Here is a 23,159-nt window from a genome sequence, read left to right on the forward strand (position 1 = left end):
CAAGTACTTGGTGAGGCACACTTATGTGTGTGTGCATATTTTACGAAAAAAAATAAAATAAAATAGCAAATTAGTTAGAGTAAAGGAATTAATCTGTAGAATAGTAGGATTTTCTAGCCTTTTTATTTTTTAAATTGAAGTTGATAGAAAGACTTGGAATGACTATAGTTAGTGGATAAATATGGTGGTAACAATTATGTACACATGGGAAGTACACATAGAGCATGAGATCGTTGCATAGCACTCCATCTTGTAAGGGTAAAATTGGGAAAAAAGTGATGACATAATTTTTTAAGATAGATTCGCGATCGATACTAGTGTTTAACGCGCACTCGATGTGTAACATAAATAAAATGTGGAAATAGGCTATTATTTAGCAAGAGAGTTAGAAAGAAGTATGATACTGAGTAGTTACACATGAAGTGTAATTTAAGAAGAATAGCTTTCAATTTACACTAAAAAGGCCCTCTCCTCCCTTATACGATATATAGTATAGATAGATGTTAGAAAAAGTATTTTCATGAGCAGTTGTTAGAAACTCGGTACCTGTAAAGTTGAGTTATTATTAAGAATCAGAGGTCTTGAATTTAAATTCCGTCTTAAAAAAGAACGCAAAACCTACAATGACGGATATTGTAAATCTTGATGTTGCTTATACGTAAAGATGACTAAGAGAAAGCAAGTATTTCAGCTAAATATCAATTAACTTGTGATTTAGTTTTAAAAAAATAAAAAAAGGAGGAGAACCCGAAATAAATGGAAGGCACGTCCAAAACAATAGGTGGCTTTTCTGAAAAAACAATGAGAACAAGTCCAAATGCCAGCCGACTAGAATGAATGCAGAAAAAAAAAAATTCTTGGCTGTTACCTAAAATTTGCGTGCCGGCATGGCATTAGATTACAGCAACCTAATTTTTATGGGGCAGTGGTGGTGCTGTGTGACTAGCCTCAGGAATGTTCATTCTTTACTTGCACGGACGCCAAAAGAAGTCGATGAACAATGCCAGCAAAAAGCGCATCACACGTGGTGGACTACATTCACTCAGATGTGGTTCAATCTTATGATAAAGACCAGTTGCTTTGTCTCTTTGTCCGCTGATAGACCCTCTTCTCTCAGAAAATTCATGATGGTGGGCTACCGACGAATAGATGCTATTTCCCAATGGCCACAATACTAAGAGGACAAACTGATTCGGGATTATGATGCTTCAAGAAATCACCCTGTCTGGCAAAGCCCATACCATTAATGGAGCTAACTTACTCCTTCAGCAACTTGGGTTACAAATTTCAGTCGAATACGAAAACCGCTCCAGCCCCATACCCACAAAAAAAAAAAAAAAGGGGTCTTACGAATGCAGCAGCTAGAGAATGTCAGTGACCTTTTTTAGTGCTGCTGCCATCTAAGATTTTGGTCTCTTCACGATTTTGAAGGATGTATGATGCATGCACGATCCCATGTATTCGCATATTTGAAGAAGCACTCGAATGGGAAGTAATTCACGAAAGAGAAGCCCAAAGAAATCTATTAGCCTAATCAGCAGTTATATGCAGAACCCTGAGGCGTATATCTAGTTTTCCTGACTACTACATAAGAAAGATGGAACTATTGACGACATGCCCCAGCGTGCTTCTTAAGTTTAAGATCATCAATCAAAATGCAACACAGCCACAACCAAAGAATTTGGAAAAGAGGCTACCATGCAGCCCAAAAGTACAGGAAAGCCAGGATGTCTCTTGGGGTGAGTTACGAGAATCATGCTTTGCAAACTTGATACACGTAGTCCTGCACTCATACCTTGCAGAAGCCAACATTAGTGCGAGGGAACATGCATTTCTACAGTTTGGACCCAACAGAGACATTGGCCGTATCAATATAGCAAATAATAGTAAGTAGTATCTCTTCATTGGCCTTACTCAACTTTCAAACAATATTACACTTTCCAGACAATCTCTCGTGCCTCTAAAAAAAAGAATAGGCACAAAGATTCCAGAAAAGCTTTGCCAAATTGAAATCAAATTAAGCTTCGGTAGAGTATCACCATCAGACCATATATGTCATCCCTACTTGCATTATGTTCGTGTGAGGAACTCTCATAGTTGCAGCACCTCCTCTGCAGTTCCTCCTCAGGAACCCATAGAAGTAGTTTATGACAAGTTTCTTGATGAACCAAGAGCTTTTCTTTGCTCTCACATCACCGTGCCCAATCAAGTATGTAAATCCTGAATCAGTGGCTTCCTTAAGGTCCGACAGCTCATACTCTAGACTAGGATCTTCATCTACTGACATGACACTGGCTGGCAGTGCAGGAACAGACTCTTGTGACGACAAAGTTTCTTCTTCTTCCAGCCTCTGGTCATGCATCAATGGGATCCTGAGCTCCCCAATACCATCGCCATCCTGTGGTCCAGATTCCCTTGACATCATGGAAATGCTATCAAACTCGGGTTCTTGCAGACTGCTCTCCAGTGCAAACTCCTGAGCTTCCTTTCTCAAAAATTTCTCAAGGCTCTCCACAAGAAGCTGCTCAAATGCATTGTGATCATCTTTCCTCACATCTTTATACCCATATCGGGCAACACATCGGAACATATGATAATCTTTTGGACAAACCCTTCGAAACAGAAATCTTTCATCCTGAGGTACAACCGGCACGGGGACATATTTAATGCAGACGAACACAATTGTGGAGTGGATAGCTGGAAGTTCCAGTAAGAACCGCCCAAAAACAGAGGGAATGCCTTGAACGAGTTCATTATAAAGTAATCCAACACCTGGCACTCTTACAGTTCCTAAGGTAGACCCAAGCTCAAGCATGAAGTCCATTGAGATCTTCTCTCGAACCTCACTCTGATACTTCAGTACACTTCCATAGTTCCAGGTGTACATTATACAAAGAAAGAAAGTGGCAAAGACAAGTGGAAGCCAACCCCCCTCCATGATCTTGGATAGAACAGCAGACAAGTAAATGAGCTCCACAGTTCCAAATACAAGTGGAAAACATAGGGCCAGAAACAAGTTAGTTTGCCAAATCAGAAGCATCACGAGTGTCACCAAGCTAGTGCTGACAATCATAACACCAACTTCAGCAATGCCTGCAAACAATAATTGACAATTTAATTTTATAAGACTTGCAAACTACATGTATATACATACATGTATGCACATTGGCAACACTGATCGCAACCGTAAAGTGGAAAAACTAGAAGTTAGCTGAAATTTAATGGTTAAAGGCCATGCTGAAATAGAAAAAGCAAACTCAAACGTCAGGTCTATGTAACAGGGTTTTAGTCTGCACTGAAGTATGAAAGATTTTGCGCAAACTATAGAAGCAGTAAGAACAATCAAAAACTCAGTCATCTGCAGATAGATAACCACTCAGGCTCCAGAAAGGGAATAAGTTGACAATTCAGAGAAGAAACCAGCTGGCAGTCTTCACATCAAAATAAAAAGTCAATGTGCACTTTTAGATCACTTGCAGAAAATGGATGCTTCCACATGATGCTGTGGTTCGGAAAGACAGCAAATTTTCAAATAAGGATGTTTGTAAACAAGATTTTCTGATTTAAATTTACAAAAATGCTTTAGTACTAATTTTATATGGGCTTTTAGGGAATTTATGTCACTTCAGTCCATAAAACCAACTTTTAGGAGATGAGATAATTGAGTATGAAGAACCAATCTGAAAGCTTAAAAGAAGAAATCTTACCATATGCATTAGCTATATCTGTAGTGCTCCTAAAAGCAGCAACCACAAGGATACACATAATCATCAGAAACCAATTGATTACAGGGATATAAATTTGGCCCATCAGTTTCCTTGAGGTGTGAACTATCTTCAACCTGGGAAAGCATCCAAGAGCCATGGATTGCTTGATGCATGAAAATGAAGCAGATATCATGGCCTGACTGGCAATGATAGCAGCAATTGTGGCTAACACAAAAACTGGCCAGAAAAGACTCTCTGCTTGTTCACAAAAATGGAAATGTTCAAAGGATGGGTACATGAAACAAAAATGGGTATTTAACTATTTGAAAATGAAGAAAGCACTTTGCATGACACTGGGTGTATACATCTCAGCAAGCATTACCTGGGACAGAATTATAAAATATCCTATTAGCTGAATCAGGGTGTCTGCTAAGGTAGGCCGCTTGTCCCATATATGCTAGAAGAAGGCAGGGAAATACCACACCCGTGAAAGCAATCTGGAAAAGTCAGTTACATAACAAAAATAATCTATATAAATGCATCCAAAGAAAAGCTTTATAAGCAGTCAAAGGATAATTGAGTTGGGGTTGTGATTACAGAAACCTGTATTGACTGCACAGAGAAATGCCCTAAATCTGCAAACATAGCTTCTGCTCCTGCAATCATTGAGTACAGTATGCAATTAGGAATCAATTTCTGCCAAGTCAGTGCTGTACTTTGAAACCAAAGAAGTAGACAAACACAAACATTCCCTCAGCAGTTAAAACAAAAATTGAAAGAAAAACAAGAATCATGTTAACATGTTTGGGCTTTCTTAAACATCCTATTATGTGCTATTACCGAGCAAAACTTAACCTCAATATAGCAAGAGGAAGATGATCTTGAAATAGGAATGGCAGTCATACATAATATAATCATCAAAAGAAGGAACGTCGATTGTTCAGCCAGTTGCTTCATGTGATTAACCATGCTATGGGCGTTATCTTCCTTAAATTACTGATTTTGAAATCAAAATCATAGTAATGACTTCTTCTACAATACATTCCTATAAAAGAGTGATTGTAGTTTTGTAGTGAAGCATATAGGATATAGCACCCTTATAGACAGAGAAAATGGAGAGAATACATGTGCACATGCTAACTTGAAAGGAGATCAAGTGGATACATTACTTTGAATATTCATTTAACCAGTCACATCAGAAATTACTAATTCAGCTGGATTAGTAAAATACACAAGGTTTGGTATATTGCACATAAAAAAGCAAATCCACCCACTTAGTCAAGAAAAGGGAGGAAGAACATGAAAGCATGCAAGTAATGGATAGAAAGAGTACTTGAGAATCTCCATTTATAGTTAATTGCACCTCATTAGCTTTTAGAATTCAAATAGGAGGATGAAGGAAGAGATACTAGACAAATACCGCAAAGCAACCAAGGAGAAGGCGAGAGAGACACAAAGGGAAAAGAAGGAAAGGAGAGGATGCATCTAATCTCGTGACTCGTCCAAATCCTTCTGTCCTTACATCATCAGCCTTTTGAGTAGGCAAGTCATATACCGTAAGTCAAACAAAGTACCTCATTGAAGAGAGGATGATTACCAGACAATCCTTTTATTTCAATTAGTTGCAGGAATCCTCTAATCAGCTCTACACAGTGATGCTCTCCCCAAACTCACATAATAATACAAACTTTTAAATTACTAACTGCAGTATTTTATTTTTATTCTTCCTTTGGCCATAGGATTAATCTTAAAACCTTGTGTTCATCAACAATGGTGCATCTACTTCCAGAGTCTTCTTCGACAATGATACAACCATGGAAGGAAGGTTTTCTTACATTACAAACCAAGCAAACTCATGGGTCACTTAAAAACGAATTGCACAAGAGCATTCAGACTCAATTTACCTGTAATGCATAAAACACAACCACCAAGGGCAGACCAGGCACTACTGGAATTCTTTCTGAAGAAAAGATAGATGTAAGCTGGATTAAATGCCCTTACAACAGTAATGTCATACGTGATCAGGTTGTAGAGTCCAATAGATCCCAAACTAAAGAACCATAAAGAAAGGGCAGGAGCAAATGTTACGCCAACTTTACTTGTCCCAAAACGCTGTATGCTGAATAATGCGATGAGGATAATAATTGAAGTGATAACAAGAGCTCCTGCAAACAGAATCACAAAATCTCAAGAGGGTCAGAAGGATTCACATGTGCAGCCCACTATGTACTGAGCAGCTGCATCCACGCTTCAAACCTTGGGCACTAATTACCCCCAATTTGCCATATTACTTGCTAAAAGAAGCCTAAAGTAACTAAAATTTTTTAATCCTAAAATAGGTTATCTGTTTGGGCAAAACACGATTATATGGATGGTTTCAATCTATTAAGCTTGGTTGGCTCATTTCATTATCTTGTGCTACAAGCCTACATATAGAGATGATGATCACTATATGTATGCTGTTGCAGACATAAAAAGTGAAAGAATAGTAGTCAGTTATCAAATTAAGAAGCTCATTTACCTGTGCCAAATCCCTTGATTTCACCTTGCAGACCACTCACAGCAGACATGACTGCAGAAAAAAGTATTTTTAGGAGACAAACAGAAGGGCTAGCAGCGTTACACGTTATCACAAAATTAAGTTTATTAGTAAGGTGTAAAAAAAGCATAACATCATTCTAAGCATCCTAATACATGGAACATAGTTGTCAGACTTGTCCTATGGCCAAATCACCAAATAATTTTTTTTTTCATTTCTTTAACAGAACCATTGTATTTTGATCTAAGTCAACTAACTTTTGCTTGGTGCATCATCATTAATGCGTTATTTTTTCTCGATATTCAAGAAAAATTAATGTTCATGACTGACCTCAGGAACTTACCTCAGTACCAAACTTTAAATGCATCTTAAATATATCAAGTGAACTTATCCTTACATCACTTCTATTTCAAGGATTATCATAATCATCTAACCTATGAACTAAATTCCTCACTCCAAAGAATAGCTTTCTGATCTTGGATCCTTCTTCCCCGTTTATTCTTACAGAAGTAAGAGAACTATTGAACCAAGAAAGACCAGGGTACTTGACAATGTAAGTGAGAGATGGTTCCAGCAAAGCGCATGTGTCATGCTAATAGTTAGGCAGTTGGAATTGATCAACATGGATGTTCAATTATTGTGCAACACTGAAGTGTGGTTTATTTGACTAATTTATCCGAGAAGGATAATATTTTGCCCACAAGCTAAGCTTACTTGAGGGAAAGTTGGGGTTATGACTCAGTACCTGATATTGCAGGAGTCAAAATGCCGTCTCCTATTACCATGGATGTTCCTATCAGAACCAACAGCAATAGGATGGTTTTCAGCAAGGACTTGTGTTCCAGAGCATCTTTTATATTCAAAGCCCTTTCAAGTTCCGGAGTGGGCAGTTTGAGCTTAAAACTAGAGATGTACTCATCAGCCTGCTGACGATTGGGAAGAAGATTAACTTTTGCGTATCTACAGATCAATGAATATAATGCAAATGTTCCTCCTGCCAGTAAATCAAAAATCACAATGAAAAGCCAGGGCTGAAAAGATCAGCAGGTTATACAACAATGAAACGTTTTTATGCAAAAAATACATACCTTCGCCATTGTCATTGGCCTTCAGCACTATAAAGACATACTTCATTAATGGAATGAGAGCAATGGTGTACATCACTAGTGATAGAGCCCCTAAGACATCAACTTCTGACGTGATGGTCACCTTGCTGAACACATCAGAGAAGACATATAAAGGGCTCGTGCCCATGTCACCATACACCACACCAAGAGTTTGAAATGCCAAGGCAAGAGTTTGCCAAAGAGAAGCATCCTGAATTGGTAAAGCAAAAGATTATTAGGCAAAGGATAGAGTATCTACTTAGGTCATTAACCCTAATAAGAAATGGTCAACAAAAGATAATACTAGAAGAACTTATGTTTACATTTGCATCCTTTAGCTAGTAATTGAACTAATTGCCCCTTTCTAGAGTTCTTACTGGATTTCAACCAATAACTTAAACCAAACAATAAGAACTGAAAAGTTTGAACAGCCAAGTAAATAAAGCAGTTTCGTCTAAGTAAAATATGTAACAAGGCAGCAAGGAGAATGTTGTTCTTTCAGGATGTTTTTGTAGAAGTTCCCTCCAATGTCTGCTGGAAATAAAATTGCAGTACAAGTCCTACAATAGCCTCCTAACTTATAAGTCAATTTTCTAGATTAATTTAATCAGTTGAATATTCAAAGCTAAGCCACCAACTCAAAAGACAATAAACTATTTTTGTTGATATTGGGCTTCGTGTCTAAATTTTGATTAATATGTACAATTCAGGCTATAGAGGTGTACAGCCACCCCAGAAAGTCACTGAGATAGGAGTTGGAACAAGTGTTGCAAAAGTGTTTTACCCCAAGTTCACAGATTATGGCTCCTAATCTGATGAAGGTTGGAAGAAACACATCCTACTACCTTGAGTTAGAGATTGGAGATTGGCATGCAAGAGATAAAAGCTTGATGTGGTTACATGTAGGATGATTTGAGCTTTTGGCCATGATATTCCTATTCCTTTTTTGGCATTTAATTATAAAATCAATGCTTCAAAGTTTACCCAAACATAGGACACTTGGCAAGACTGCTACTTCATGTTGCTTAATCTGATACCTACTGTCATGGAGAAATTCTGAATGCCCAGAGATGATCACTTGAAATGTCAGCGGGCTTCTGTACCCAATGCCAATAATGCATCTTACCTCACTAACTGTCACAGAAACCTGTTTAATTTAACACCATATAGATCCTTAACCAAACCAATTCAAGCATGCTCATATATCGCAAAGTTCTTAGCAAAAAGATCAAATTGCATTACATCAGTTGGAAAACAAGTGAAACATTAATTCCAAGTTTGATAGTCATTTCATTTTGTCCTCCCCTCCCAGAAGTGATGCAGTCCTTTTGACAAAATCTTAACTTTGGAAGTAGGAATGACTTTCCTCACTTTTTGAGTGTATCAGCTGAATGCTCAATACAACTCGAGGCCTAAAAGTTAATCCGCAATTTAAGAGACTTCCCCTGCATGTGATTTGCCATGGGGAAAGTAGAATTTGAACGATGATTATACAATATTAGTTTGGGACTTGTAATTGCCCCAGTAGGTAGATTTAAGCCAAGAACAGTCACAGAAATTTTAAGCCTGAAACAGCGTACTCATAACAGACATAGATTCTGCTGATTGTGGCCTTGTCAAATTATATTGCAAGCAGTACAAAACCTTCATTTCATTTCACATCACAAAAGAATACCAATCCCCACCCAAAACTTTATACATTAGAATAGACTCGAGTATCTTTTCCTAACATGCTTAATTTGAGTTTAATGTTCGGATGCTCCAGTGTCCAAGTACGCTGATGATTCCATTTTACTAATGAAATGCAACTACTCAAAATTAATTGTCAGCACATGGAGAGAAATCTAAAGAACTTAAAATTATGGTGACCTTTTCATGATTGCCATGAGCTCCAGCAATCTCCATAGCTTCAACATCAAAAGAATCAACTCTCTTGGGCTTCTTGACAAGCCTTCTTCTAATAGATCCATACCCTTCTCTAATATCCTGATCCCCACCCAAGGACCAAGGTGGTGACTCGGAGTCCACTTCACTGCCATCCACCCACCTTGACTCCCCACCTCCACTGCTACTAGTACTACGCAACAACCTCACGCTACTACTCTCTTCAATCTCTTCTTTCATGGCTCCTTCTCAAGCTGCTCTGCAATTCCAACCAGCAGACAATGACTTCTAACTATGAAAAATGGCTCAAAATATCACCTTTCAGTCATTTTCCGACATAATCTGCAAAGCTCACTTGCCAGGTTACCCAGCTGTTCAGATAAAGGCTCTCTTAATTGGTTGGTGTAGTTAATCTAGTCAGAATCAAAAGTCTTACACGAACCCTTTTGCCTTGAATGTTGCACCAGGAAGGATGAAAGATCCAAACTTTGATTGGTGCCACCGTGGCGGCAATCTGGGCTCTGTATGGGGTAACTTTTTGGTGGTATTATACCAAGAATGGGTTTGATGACCAATGAATAACAGAATATGTTCACCATTCTTGGATCCAACGGATGTTAGCAGATGCTAATAGCTCACCCAGTCAGTCGCACTAAATGACAAACTGGGACAGAATTCGTAGTAGTATATTCCACCAATTCCACTTACCACTCTCTATTATTTATTGGTGGAAAATTGGGAATAATAAATAGTGACTAATGAGCTAGAAAAAGGAGTGGTAATTAGAAGAATTTTTTCCCCTTTTCTCCTTTTATCTTATACATATTATTTACCAGATATTCATCGGGCACTGAATTTGGTAAAAAGAATTTGGGAATTTGGAAATCGATTTTTCAAGATAAATATTCAGTTATCGTCCAAACTTTAGTTTGATAAATTGGATATTGGTACTTGGATTTTGGCCGAAAAACTGAAAATTCGGTAATGTCAAAATTCAAAATGTCAATAACAAGTTAAATTATTTTAACCTTCTCTAAAAGAATTGTTACACCAAAATAATGTTCCGTGTATTTTTTTCCAACAAAATGCAATCAATTTAGCTAGTAATACTTCACTATACTATTAGTTAGTAGTTAGTAGTTATCTAATTACCCATTATGAATTAGTAGTATTTAACATGTACAACTAATATTTCTGCCAAATATATATATAAAAGTTTTAGAATTTCGGCCAGTAATCAGTAATTTGATAATGTATATTTAATATCCGTTTCCAAATTGTTTTAGCAAAAATTATTATATCACTTGTTTTATAATGTGATGTACGTGAGATAAAATTTTGTTAAAAAAATTCGATGTGCGTGCATTGTTTTAGGTCCATTTTTATCAAAATCACTTTAATACGCATCCATGCATCAATATAATAATTAAGTGTAGAGTTTACAGTTTAATTTCTCCTCCGGTCCTAATCAATTCAGTGGCAAATATAATAATTTCTCCAAATATTTACAGTTTATTACTGTAGAGTTTTGAGCGTGGAACCATAATATTGTTGTGGATATTGTTAGCTTTCTGGACAAATATCACGCCTAAAAAGAAAGTGAAAAAATAGGTAAAGCTGAAAAGTGCGCTCTTGTTCTTTTTTTAGTCCCTAAAAATACAAAGTCTTCATATTTATCTAGTAAAAGGTACTTTATGCCTAACTAAATGTTTTTTCCTTGTGGAATTCCATATGTGTGATTCTACTTCGGATCAAAATTCAAAGATCTAAATAATCTTATCACCCTTCAATTTATTTATTTCTTTTCCTACCTTTTGACCCCTATTCTATGATATGATAGTAAACATAATCACTCTAAGTATTGTACCTACTAAATTAACTATGACTTTATTTAAGAAAATATTCCTAATAGATCAAAGTTCTTTAATGAAAATTTTACATATGAAATTTATTTACGTAAAAACATAATTTATATATTTATGGAAAATAAAATTATTTCTAAATTGCAAAGGAACTGGGACAGATTCAAACAGTACAACCGAGTAACCATACCAATTAGCCCAGGGCCCAATAAATTACTGGGCCATCCTGGACTTCATAAGATGGTCCAGTTTAAAATGGCCCAAAAATTTAACAGTACAAAACCAACACCTATTCTTCATGCTCGAAGCCCAGCTGTACCAAATCAACAAATTGTCAAATTCTCTTTTTCAACTTCCAGAGAGTTTCGTCTTGTCATTTTCTCTCCCCTAGGGTTTTATAAAGATTTTTCTCTATTTTCGTGTGTGAGTTTATTCCGTTTCGGAAAAAACTAGCGAAAGCTGCACTCCCACACTCTGTCTACCTGTAAGCTTTCTTTCTCTTTTTCTCTCTCTGTTCATGAATTCGTAAAAGAGGAACGTAGGAAACGTTTATCTGATTATTCGTACGCAAAGATTCCATGGTGTTTTGATTAACGCTTCGATTTTTTTTTGATGAAGAGAAAATGTCGAGGGTATACGTTGGGAATTTGGACCAGCGGGTGACGGAGAGGGATCTCGAGGATGAGTTCCGCTTCTATGGTGTCCTTCGCAGGTAAATTTCACGGTTTTTTTTTTTCGTTTTTTTCTAGATCGTCCATTATTTTTGCTTTTTTTTTTTTTTAATTCAAGCATAAAAAAAAGGAAGTTGGGTGCCGATGGAATTCTTGCAATGGCCGGTAGTCTAGGGCTGCAGATGAAATTTGGCTTTATATCAATTGGTGCCTTCAGCGGTTGTGTTAAAATGGTTGGTTATTGTCTGTTGAGGTGTTCGATTAATATTTTGGGACCTTGAGTTGGGCCCCCCCCCCCCCCCCCCCCGGGGGGGAGGTTGAGGGGAAGAGAGAGGATACTCAATGCAAGTCTTTCTGCGCAGACACAGGCAAGAATTAGAATATACAAATTGCAAAGAACAAAAAGAATGGAAAGAATCCCCTAATGATTGGAATAGAAGGTTTGATTTTTGGTCATTTACAAGAACTTCTTGTTAGCCTGTGCTGCCATATTTAAGATGTATGGATTCGGTTGGTTGATTATGTCTGCACATGATTACTGCTTATTATGCTAGACTGACTCTCTCCTAGCTGTTCTACAGTAATTCCTTCCCCACCCCCCCCCCCCCGCCCCCGGGTTTCTTCTAGTTTTGTCCTGTTGATGTTTCACTAATTTATCAATGCTAGATGCTTTTCATGGTTTTAATTCGTGGCTTTTTGTGGTACTTTGTTGGTAAAACGAACCCAGTGTATGGGTTGCTCGAAGACCACCAGGTTATGCTTTTGTTGAGTTTGATGATCGCCGGGATGCTGAAGATGCAATTCGGGCACTGGATGGTAAGCACAATGCAATTTTTCAAAAATGCACTTCAATATGATTTTGATCCTCCTTTGCGTGTAGAAGTTGTATAATTATGTACAATCTAGAATCTCAACGAGGCCTAGTGTGGTTTTACAATCCAGGCTCTTCATGTTTTCTTGTTTCAGTGGAGAATTTAGGTGAGATTTTGTGGTCATGGCACTTTTTGTGTTGTCTGAAAAGCATGGAGATTTTTTAATGCTAAAATTACTCATAATTATAGGAAAATTGTGCTGTAAGATTAGTGAATCAACGCTAATGTGATTCTTTTTTCCCATTCCACTTCCTTGTGGTCTTGAAATTTCAGTAGCATGGCACAGTAGTAAACAAAAAAAATGCCATGTTGCAGTAACAATTGTTTTCCATTCCTTTTGTACAGGGGATTCTAAATTGATTTTGAATTTTTTGGAGTTTTATTGTTATGCTATTTTGCACTAATATTATGTTTTTTGTGGTTTTTAATTGGCTTGTTTGTTTAAATTCCGTTCAAATGATTTCTCCTGTGGGAAGAGTGATCCTTAGCTGAGTGGCTGTTTTTGTTTTAATTTTCCTGGTTGTCGATTTCAGGATTTTCATTGCTTGAGATTCTCCTCTCTCTCTATCTCCCCCCCACCCTTTAAATTACCTGTTATGCTTTCTTTTATTGTTCTTTAAAATCTTTTGAAAGTTGTTATTTAGTGACAATTCGATTTAACAGGTAAAAATGGATGGCGTGTAGAGCTGTCGCACAACTCTAAAGGAGGTGGTGGAGGCCGTGGTGGTGGTCGTGGTGGCGGTGGTCGTGGTGGGGATGATCTGAAGTGCTATGAATGTGGTGAACCTGGTCATTTTGCGCGAGAGTGTCGCTTGCGCATTGGCCCAAGAGGATTAGGTAGTGGAAGACGTCGAAGTCCGAGCCCTCGGTATCGTAGGAGTCCAAGTTATGGGAGGAGGTGTGTTTATTAAGTTTTATTAATGTCAAAGTTCATGAGCTGCTCCATTTGTATTTTTGTTTAAGCACACGTTGAATTCTCACTTCCAACTGATTTCTAAAAAGCAATTGCACTGACTTACTGGAAAAAGTTCTACAGCATTCAGTAAGATGTTTTGGTTTTTCTAGCCAACAATTAGCATCCTTTTAGGTTTTAATATCACATATTGTATTGGTCATTCTTGCATAAAATTTGTAGAACTGCATTATCTTTTTTGGCTCAGTGTTGTTGAATTTTAAGATCATTATAATTTTGTTCCGTTTTTTGTTTTGTTTGCGTCATGTATAATTTACATGGGGACGGTGATAGTTGTAAATCAAAGGTTATCTATGGAAAAAGTTGGAATGAAGTTTGTGGAATGGCAACTCAAATACATATAGGGGTTTGTTGTTGCTACTGATTTGTACAACAAGAGTTGTTGCTGCTTATGGCAGGAGTTACAGTCCCAGGAGAAGATCACCGAGGCGCAGAAGCATATCTCCTAAGCGTGGGCGAAGCCCCAGCAGGTCTCCTGATTATCGCCGTGGTCATCGGGATTCACCTCATGGTAACGGGTATGTGAGATTGGTTATTAGACATGCTCATAGAATCTCTCTTTGTTTTCTTATCATTATGTAGTCACTAGTAATTTTTTTTCCCCTTGTGCAGTGTATCACCTCGTCGTGGCTATAGTAACTACAGCAAATCACCGGCCCATCGTCGTGGTCATCGTGAATCACCCTATGCCAATGGGTATGTCATGTGCTTTGAGATCTACATGATGTGGTTCCACTTACTTGCATCCTAGCTAGATAAATATTACTCTGCTTGAACTGAACTGAAATTTGACCAAGGTTGAGCCAGAGTTGCTGTCTGGTTTGAGGAGCTGCTAATAAAAGCCCAACTTTAATCTAATCGAAGTTTAATGTGTTTTGCAGGGATTGATGACAGAGGAGTATCAGACTACCAGCAGGAGGGATGTGATTTTTCTGCATTGTAGGCTGATAGGCTTGATGAAGAACAAGAATAGTTATAATTTAGTTAATGACTGGTCAATGGATGTCTTCGAACTTGGATTTTGGTTTTGCTTCTGCTGCATATAGATGCCAAAAAGTAATGCTTTGCACTGCACTTTGCCGTCGACTTGCTCTGTTCAGCTTACCAAAATCCTGGAGGTTTATTTATATTGAAAAAAGTTGCTATTAATCCGTTTTTATGTGCTATAGTGATAAATGTGTCCTAAGATGCTTATACTTTTCTTTTTTTGAGGTATGATTTCGGCTAAGACTGCATCGCTCTGCATCGTATCGCCTCTTCTCCTCTTCTCGCTTCTTAGTCCATGGTTTTCCACGATCTGCTTCTCTGCATTTCTACATCTAATTGCTGTAGTATCTTGAGCTTTAATGAGTTCGACTTCATGATCCGAAACTGCAAGCAATTAAATTTGGTCGATCCAAGTTTTCATGCATTAGAGCTTCATCATGTAAGATCCTTTCCTGCCAGCTGTTGGAGCACTTCGCTGCTTTGTGTTCTCCAAAGACTCGAGCTGCACAGTCATGTACCACCACATCATGTTGTCATCTGCACTTAAAGTGGCATCAGCTCTCTTTATGCATCCACCTTGAAAATCAGTGAGTGTCCTGTTGTGAGAACAGCCCCACTTAGCTGCTCTTATTTTCCTCTGCTTTGGTTGCTAATCAAGTGCTGTCCTTAACCTACTATTGTGGTATGATACTAAGATATGAGCCAGCTTGTTTGCTCCTACAATTGCTTGTCTGGGGGTCTTCCAGGGTTCTGTTCGGATCCAGCTTCTTACCTGTGTCACTCGCCATTTACCGATGCGCTCCCAGTCCCATGATCCTTCATATGCCCGACTCATTGTGCTAGGAAGTTCAATTTTAGTTAAGAAATACTTGTAATATGTCAGACCTGTTTTTATGGTGATTTGCATGACTAGGAGCACGAGGTGCTGCTATTCAAGGTGGAATAGCAATTTTGCATTCAACACCTCCTACTCCTGTATTTACATGGCAATTTTGGCTGAGACAAAAGGTCGTTTCTACTGGTAATTGGGTTCTTTACTCCAGCTATTTAATAGCATTTCAACAAATATTTCTCGAAATGACCTGTGGGTAAAGAACAATTGTTGAAATGCTATGGCTTGTGGGTATAGCATTTCTATAGCATTTCAATGGCCTGTGGGTCAAGCATTTCTATGGCTTGTGGGGGTTGTTATCCGGTTGAACAATTGTCCGGAGTTTCAGTGGTGTTTATGTGCTAAACATTTATTATCAAGGATAATTCTTTCCACCAGTGGCTTCTTTCTATTGTATCCGGTACGTATTTGTGTTTTTCTCTTTGTGGTTTATTGGACGAGGAAGGTGGAACAGTACCAGCTTCCAATGAAAGATGCCTCGGAGAGGTGGAATGGTATTTAATTTTCATCGAATATGCCTCGTGTATTTTGTGGTTGGGATAGTCACAGGGTAAGAGTAGTAGGATGTAACTGCATTTACTCCTGCGTCTTTTGCCACCAAATTTAAAAGGCCAACCTTACATTATTATTGCTTGTTGAATGTAAAACAGATCTGTTTCTTAATGGTCTCGCACCAGCTCGAATCTCCTACATTCAGAAAGCAAACCCAGGCTTAGGACAGGAAACAAAAAAAGAAGGGAAAACTTAAAGTTGTGAAAGAGAGGGGGAAGGATTAAGCATATCCAGGCTTAGGACGGGAAAGAAAAGAAGGAAAAACTTTAAGTTATGACTTATGAGAGAGAAGGGGAAGGATTGTTTATGTTGTTTGGGAGTTGAAAATTAATGAAATGATTTTGGATGTGGAACTGGGGAAGTCATAAAATATTTATTCAAGACCTTTTTAAGGATAAAATAGGCATTATGAAAAAATTTGACAAGATTCCTCAAAGTTTCCTTCTATTTCCGTTCAATTTGGGCAAAAAAGTTTTGGCTAATGTAGCACTGCATTTCATCCTCCTGATTTCTGAATCCTTCCATTTCCTTTCTTTTCTTTTTTACTAAAAAGTAACAAACAAAAGAAAACTGCCTCTCTCTTGTTTCCCATTCTTTTCTGTCCGACGCCCCAACTCCCAAACGAAATTGTTGAACATCAATGGCTATTTGGCTTTTCAAAATAATAAGTGGAATTTTTAAAGCAAGAACAAAAAAAAAATAGAATTTCGTACCATTTTTAGGTGGCTGCAAAAATTGAATTTCTTATTACTGCCATAGCTAGTTTGGTCACTGCGAATATTTCGTTGACACCAGAAGCAAAAGTACCCAAACCCACTAGGTAGCAAGGTTTATGTTCAAAAGGGGCTAAGGGTCAGCAAACACTTCCACGGCAATGTGGAATCTGGCTGACTAACTCGGAGAAAACAATCACAGTATTCAAGAAGAAAGAGTTCTTTTTGCTATTATGATAAGTTGTTGTACGTTTTGCACAAAACAGCTAACAAAGTAAAACTCTGTGGGAAGTAAATGTAGAAATTTGCATACTCCTCAAAATCTCTTCAAAATGTGCTCGATTAACAGATTTTGGTCCCCGAAAACATAATTCCAACCAAATCTGTTCCGACGCCTAACTGATGCCTAGAAGGCAAATTGTGAGATCTGAGGCAACTCCTACTTTAAATGCCGAAAAAACCTTTGTCAATTTGCTTTTGAATCGATGACCTTCTTTGCAAAAGATGGCAAACAGAAAGCTGCAGAATGGATCTTTTTTTTGTAGAAAGCAGACAGAAGAAATCAAAGAGAGCCACATCATCGTACAAAAAGAAAGAAGCTCAAAGGCAACTTTAATGTAGAAAGATACCTCAGAGTTGTAGAACTTCAACGGGTTCATAGTTTTGGAACGGCCATCATTTGCATCAATTGGGTTGATTGGATGCTTGAAATCTACTGGTGGCCCCTCAGTAGAACAGAGCATGAAACCAATTACTCCACTGTAATGGAAATCAATAACAGTGTTAAGAGACAAAACTTTACAGCAGGAAACAAACTAGAGATTAAATAATATCAAACAGGATGGTCCGTTTCTTTTGAGGACTTTATCAATATACAACACACCAAGTAACAAAGAAATGCAGCCCCAATTGACAGAGCCCTGGCAGTGAGAAATGTACACATGCAAGGCGGAAAGAAAGAAACAATGCCTTGGGTAAGTAGGAACTGTAGTCCATGCATAGTTGACTGATCCCTTGAAGATCTGCCTGCAGTTTGCAACGATATCTTCGATAATGTGCATGTGAAGCCATATACTTTCAGCCTGTGTACATACAACTCCACCAGGACGCAGGGCTTTTGCAACTGACTCAAAGAACGGCTTCTCAAACAACTCTTGTGCTGGGCCTGAATGCCAGAAAACTAACTCACAAAACTATCTCACAAGGAGAACAAGGAAGCAAAGGGCTTTAACAGAACGTTACCAATAGGATCAGAAGAATCTACTATAATCGCATCATAAGTTCCTTCAGGAACAGCCTTCAAAAATGCAACTCCTGTAAGGATAAGCAACAGCCGGTGAAGAAAAGCACTCAACAAAGAGAGGACAAAGATAGAATTTTCTGAATAAGGCAAGAGGAATCGAGATGTACCATCACCAATATGAAGGACTACACGTGGATCCTCAAATCCAACAGCAACATCAGGGAAAAACTGTTTGGATACCTGAATAGCAAAAGAACATACTCACTGCTCCCAAATCCAATCAGAACTAGGCGTTTATAATTTGTTTAAGCAGGGATCACAAATAAATCTTGTTCCGTGAATTTGTTCCAGTAGTAGAAAAATAACCAACTAATGTGATAAATGTGTCCATCATTCTTGAATAAGAATAACTAGCACCTAATTATGCAAAACCAACAACCAAAGGGAATGAAACAAAGGAACTTTACAAAATGGTGAAAAAAAAATAGGAGGAAAAAAAAAGACATTGAGAAGTAAAGAGGACATAGAGAGGCAATGGAATGAACAAAAGAAGACACCATGACTCACATCAACTACCATCTTATCAATCTCACAGATGTCTATCTGTTCAACAGACGAATGACGAGCAACTTCACGCAGGACACCCCCATCTCCTCCACCAATAACCAAAACCTGTTAACATGCAGATTCAAAAATTAAAATAGTGGACATAAAACTAATCAAAATATTTCCCCACTGCCAATGTAGAGTTTGCCTAGAAACTTGGACATGAAAAGATATAGACAGAGATGCCCCAAGGCAATGGATGCAAAAGATGCGCTGTTTTACATCATTGAGCATATTTCCTCATACTTGTTAGTTACACATCTAAACCACCAACTAAGTTGCAGAAATTTAAGTAAAGGCAGCAATTTCTCCAATTTCATCCTCGATAGACAGCATTAAGTAACTTATCCAGTACAAAACCATGTACTTCATCCAGAACTCATAAATACATGGTCTTTATGCAACCACAAGCTTTTTGTGGACCTTTTATTGCCAATTGCCCATTGCCACTGTAGATTTGATCTCATATACAAAATTGAATAGAAACTGAAAGGCACAAGAAACTCCAGTACAACTCCTAGCAAACTGACCTTCTTTGGGCTTGGAATAGAGCAGAGAGGAAGATGCGCAATCATTTCTTGATATGCACATTCATCTCTCTCGGTTAGTTGAATTACTCCATCCAAAACAAGCACCTTCCCGTAGGTTGATGACTGCAGCAACAGCCAAAGAAAATTTAGGCACAAAGCTTTGCTCAAGATAATCACACTTATAACGGGGACCAGGAGGAGGTTTGTTTGAAATTAGGACATTTTTAAACACCTGAAAGACCATGACATTCTGGTAATCAGATTTTCCCTGGAATAGTATCTTTTCAACCTTTAGCGAGTGTGCCTCTCCTGCAACTCAAAACATTTAATCATTAAAGAGTTCCAAGCTCTTAACATACAATTGTCACAGACCTAGTTAAAAAGAAAATAAACCACAGCTCAACTGCTAAGTCTCAACACAGGACTATTACTTACTAAAATAAAAGTACCTTCAGTTATTACCAAAAACAGCAGAGGACTGAATACATGTAGCAAAATATTGAAGTTTGTCAAACTTCGCACTGAGGTATGGATTTTGAAAAGGCCCATATGAAAAGAAAAAGGATTTGAAGAAGAAACTAAAGGATAGAAACAATGAGTAGGAAAATGGTACTTCGTAACTGTCAAAAAAACATGGCACATAGACAATGAGATTCTAAAACATTTTGGACCATCTATTTCTCTTTTTTATCTCCTGTGAAAATGGATGCTTCTTTGGGATTGGAATACAACATTAACAGTCAAACAGATAATACACCAAGGATAACCCTTATCACCATATTTATCTGTTGAGCAATTCATAGAACTACTTGCCAAGGTACACGACTAGTTTGATATAGTAGCTAAATTTCTAACAGAAATACAGGAAAGTTTTGACTATTTGAGACTCAAAAATGAAAAGCATTTTGTTGCTACCAGAGATTCATCGTTTCTACGTCCGAATGTAGCTATTTGAGAACCAGTCAACGCAATGATGACAGCCATAGCTTTCCTTTTTTGGCTCCAAAAATTTTTTTTTTTTCTGAAATAATACCGCAACTATGATGCTTCATTCAACAAAGTGATGACAGCTATAGCTATCTTTTTTTTCCGATTTTTTTTCTGAAATAATACCGCAGCTATGATGCTTACTAGAAAATTATTACTCCTCGTTACACTCGCTACCTTCTAAACAGAATAGAACATCAGAGGTTATCTGAAAAACAATTACCACAATAATGAATACATAAAAACAAGAAAACCTAAACACCCAATAAAACGGACAACAAAGAAAGCATTTTTACACAACAACTAAACCAAAGACTCATGTTTATGATTCTCCGAACCCATATCAAGGAAAAGGGAAAAAACCAACAAAAAACCCTAGTTATAATCAATTAACACAATCTCTCTAGAGCTCAAAGACAGACATGCTTAAACAAACAATAGAGAAACCCCATGATTCAAATCAATTAATCAAACTCTTTCCAGCTCAAAACACGCAACCAACGTGCTAAAATAAATTCAGAACTACGAAAATAAAAGCAATAGGTGAAAACAAAGTAAAGAATAGGCTTAAGAATAAAAAACAGACCAGGCCACATTGGGCTGATCTCAGAAAACCATCCAGGAATAACAGAAGAAACGCCGTCGGGAAGCTGCGCCGCCTCCTCTTTACTATTGCTATTCACGGCATCAGCCATTCCAACAGAAGAAACACCGTTGCTCACTTGTTCTCCTCCTTCTTCACGGGCTCTTTTCACTGGTAATTCAGTCACCAACTGCTCGGCCATTTATTCTGCAGAAGCTATCTGTAAAGAAAGGAGCGAGGAAGGCGGAATTTTTTTATTTTTTTTATTTTTTTTTGGGCTCGGCTGGGTGGGTGTGTGGGAGGAGTGATTGGGAAGGAAGTGTGAACGTGACCGCACGCAAAAAATCCCACCACAATACCTTTTTTCTTTAGATTCTTGTGGTTATTCCCCCTTTTTTTTTTTTTTTGGGGGGCTGGGGGTATGAAAGATTGCGTAGAATCGGCTTACTCCAAACGCGGTTCTCTCGTTAAAGTTTGGGAATGATACCAATATTTTGTTTGTAAGATAATTTTGTCACATGGAACTATGCTCCATTCAAGATAAACTCTAGTAAAATTTTTAGTCACATTACAAAGTAAATTCTTGAAATTAATAATTTTCCTATTGAGATTTCGATTTTAATTATTTTATCCCCAAATAAAGACTTCGTTCTAAAAAAAAATTCTAAATTTTAGAAGAAGAGATGCATATGTAACTGTAAAACTAATTTAAGACAGATATTTTCTATTTTAGCTCCTAATGAAGTTGTGGATAGCGGAACCGCTCTCTCGCAATGGATCTAAGATTTAGTATTTATTTTAGGAGTATAAAGTATGCGTTTATTTGCATTTCATATATGAAATCCTATATTTTAGTCATTCTTGAGCAATTTGTTCAAAGCTTCAATTGACTTTCATAGTAGTAAAGCTGTAATTACCAAATCTATTAATTAGGTCTCGTATGTAATATGTCTAATGATTTTGATGATTTTTTTTTTTTTGGGGGTGGGGTCAAGAAGCAGCATGTTCGGAATTGGTGTACTTGTAAGAGTAGTTTAAGGGAATTATTTCGTCAAATAGCATGAGTGTGCAATTAGTTTTGTTGTTTCATGCATACAATACAATTATGTGAATGATGTTTCTTTGAAACAGCATTAGGATGATATTACTCTATTTAGGGAAGGGGGGGGGGGTGGTCAATTTGAAGGCTTACTTGTGTCACGTGAAGGGCTTACTTAATTAGTGATAATCTATTTAAATCTAGAAATTACTCTTGGAATAGTTTATAGTAGTAATAAATTCGACTGCCAATTCTTTAGATTATTTGTGGTCAATCCGGGAATCGAGATACTACTACTGTCTAAATGAAAGGTAAGTTACTACAACGACTCTGTATTAGTTCTATGTTTTACTGGTAGCAGTAGAGTATTATAGAAGGAAGGAAGGAAGGAAATACTCAAAAAAAAAAAAAAAAGAAGAGAGAAAGTGGAAAAATTAGTGGGAGAAAAAGAGCAGAATATAAAATGATAGGGTACTCGATTAGGGTTTGCTTTTCTAGTTGTGTGGGTCCTTGGAGATTTGATTGGATTGGAGGTGGGGATCGATGCTCATTTTTTGTCAGAGGTCCAGAATATCAAAATGCCCCGTGTTGTTTTCCGGTTTGCTCTTACTCAATCAGAATCATATTTTGGGCTTTGGGCCCATAAGTCCTTTTTTTTTTTTTCCTTTTTTTTTTGTAGAGCTGTTTTCTTTTCCTTTTATTTTGTAGAACCCATTGTCCTTTTCTGGTGTTTTACTTGCATCATTTATTGTCCTTTTGGGTCCATCGTTCATAAAATGTAAGCATGATTTACTATCAATTCTTTTTCTTTTTTCATTTATAGTTAATTAATGAAGGCGTAACTGCACCACTTATATATTTTTTTTTTAAAAAAAAAGTCCTTCTTCCCATTATTGCTCCTATTCTTTTGTAGAAATCCAATATGTTCCAATCCCAATTTCATATTACAGGAGATGAATGATGGTCACATTCATCATGTAGAACTTTCCTCAAAAAGGACTGTGCTTTCAGTTAACTTTCCTCTTGTAGTAGCTTATTCCACCATGCTCAATCATGAATTTCATTTTGATTGTGATAATCATTGGCTCTGATGCATGCATTCTCCTCTTCTTTTAACTTTACATAAACATCATTCGCTTTCTAGTCAACTTTCTGGTTTCCAATATGCTCCACCACAAAGAACTTTTGTAGAAGTTTATTGGTTATGAGTCCTTAATTTCCTTGTGATTATGGAGCTTTAGCTCTGTACCCTGTATGCATGAATGGAAAAAGTAACTCGTGTTGGTGACAAAAATATGTGTGGCCGGTGCATGCCCTTCATTATGGTTCTTTGACTGATGCACCTTTCCGGTGTTAAAACTTTGTACCATCTAATGTAATACAGACCATGCAGTAGCATTATTATTATTTGTG

The 23,159-nt window shown here is 37.4% G+C and overlaps 3 protein-coding genes across 5 annotated transcripts; 1 reads left to right on the top strand and 2 right to left on the bottom strand.

Moving 5' to 3' along the window:
• Positions 1–1,772: 1,772 nt before the first annotated feature.
• Positions 1,773–9,806, bottom strand: LOC113752900 (putative potassium transporter 12). The gene is made up of 9 exons (XM_027296946.1): positions 9,222–9,806; positions 7,335–7,563; positions 6,992–7,240; positions 6,229–6,279; positions 5,612–5,872; positions 4,311–4,363; positions 4,090–4,204; positions 3,708–3,962; positions 1,773–3,093 (listed from the first exon to the last, which is right to left on the bottom strand). Exons 1-9 carry the CDS (start codon positions 9,474–9,476, stop codon positions 2,042–2,044), a joined length of 2,520 nt encoding a protein of 839 aa, XP_027152747.1. The 5' UTR covers positions 9,477–9,806; the 3' UTR covers positions 1,773–2,041.
• A 1,641-nt stretch (positions 9,807–11,447) lies between these two features.
• On the top strand, positions 11,448–15,679 carry LOC113753879 (serine/arginine-rich splicing factor RSZ21A-like). 3 transcript variants are annotated; one of them, XR_003465097.1, is made up of 9 exons: positions 11,448–11,582; positions 11,717–11,810; positions 12,497–12,585; positions 13,305–13,539; positions 14,013–14,132; positions 14,227–14,310; positions 14,496–14,732; positions 14,827–15,188; positions 15,297–15,679. XR_003465097.1 is itself a non-coding variant. In XM_027298146.1 (7 exons), the coding sequence occupies exons 2-7, from the start codon at positions 11,722–11,724 to the stop codon at positions 14,500–14,502; spliced, it is 624 nt and encodes a 207-aa protein (XP_027153947.1). In that variant the 5' UTR covers positions 11,448–11,582; positions 11,717–11,721; the 3' UTR covers positions 14,503–14,806. The 3 variants fall into 3 exon arrangements, 1 of the variants encoding a protein (XP_027153947.1); XR_003465096.1 differs by having other exon boundaries at positions 14,827–15,679; XM_027298146.1 differs by lacking the exons at positions 14,827–15,188; positions 15,297–15,679 and having other exon boundaries at positions 14,496–14,806.
• Positions 15,680–16,962: 1,283 nt separating this feature from the next.
• Positions 16,963–20,997, bottom strand: LOC113751772 (spermidine synthase). Its single transcript, XM_027295900.1, has 9 exons — positions 20,711–20,997; positions 19,370–19,446; positions 19,138–19,260; positions 18,569–18,673; positions 18,169–18,241; positions 18,001–18,072; positions 17,728–17,923; positions 17,388–17,517; positions 16,963–17,290 (listed from the first exon to the last, which is right to left on the bottom strand). The coding sequence occupies exons 1-9, from the start codon at positions 20,907–20,909 to the stop codon at positions 17,225–17,227; spliced, it is 1,041 nt and encodes a 346-aa protein (XP_027151701.1). The 5' UTR covers positions 20,910–20,997; the 3' UTR covers positions 16,963–17,224.
• Between the last annotated feature and the right edge of the window lie 2,162 nt (positions 20,998–23,159).

This window comes from Coffea eugenioides, chromosome 11, assembly GCF_003713205.1.
Source record: "Coffea eugenioides isolate CCC68of chromosome 11, Ceug_1.0, whole genome shotgun sequence".
Taxonomy (NCBI): Eukaryota; Viridiplantae; Streptophyta; class Magnoliopsida; order Gentianales; family Rubiaceae; genus Coffea; species Coffea eugenioides.

Bases quoted from the DNA above. Each gene is read 5' to 3' on its own strand.
- LOC113752900 (XM_027296946.1), bottom strand. From the start codon at position 9,476: ATGAAAGAAGAGATTGAAGAGAGTAGTAGCGTGAGGTTGTTGCGTAGT. The intron at 5,873-6,228 runs GTAAATGAGCTT...TTCTGTTTGCAG, and splicing joins AATCAAGGGATTTGGCACAG to GAGCTCTTGTTATCACTTCA. The intron at 4,364-5,611 runs GTAAATTGAGTC...CAATGATTGCAG, and splicing joins TTGTGTTTTATGCATTACAG to GAGCAGAAGCTATGTTTGCA.
- LOC113753879 (XM_027298146.1), top strand. From the start codon at position 11,722: ATGTCGAGGGTATACGTTGGGAATTTGGACCAGCGGGTGACGGAGAGG. The intron at 12,586-13,304 runs GTAAGCACAATG...TCGATTTAACAG, and splicing joins TGCAATTCGGGCACTGGATG to GTAAAAATGGATGGCGTGTA. The intron at 14,133-14,226 runs GTATGTGAGATT...CCCCTTGTGCAG, and splicing joins GATTCACCTCATGGTAACGG to TGTATCACCTCGTCGTGGCT.
- LOC113751772 (XM_027295900.1), bottom strand. From the start codon at position 20,909: ATGGCCGAGCAGTTGGTGACTGAATTACCAGTGAAAAGAGCCCGTGAA. The intron at 18,242-18,568 runs GTGAGTCATGGT...TTTGCTATTCAG, and splicing joins TTGATAAGATGGTAGTTGAT to GTATCCAAACAGTTTTTCCC. The intron at 18,073-18,168 runs GTACATCTCGAT...TTATCCTTACAG, and splicing joins AGTCCTTCATATTGGTGATG to GAGTTGCATTTTTGAAGGCT.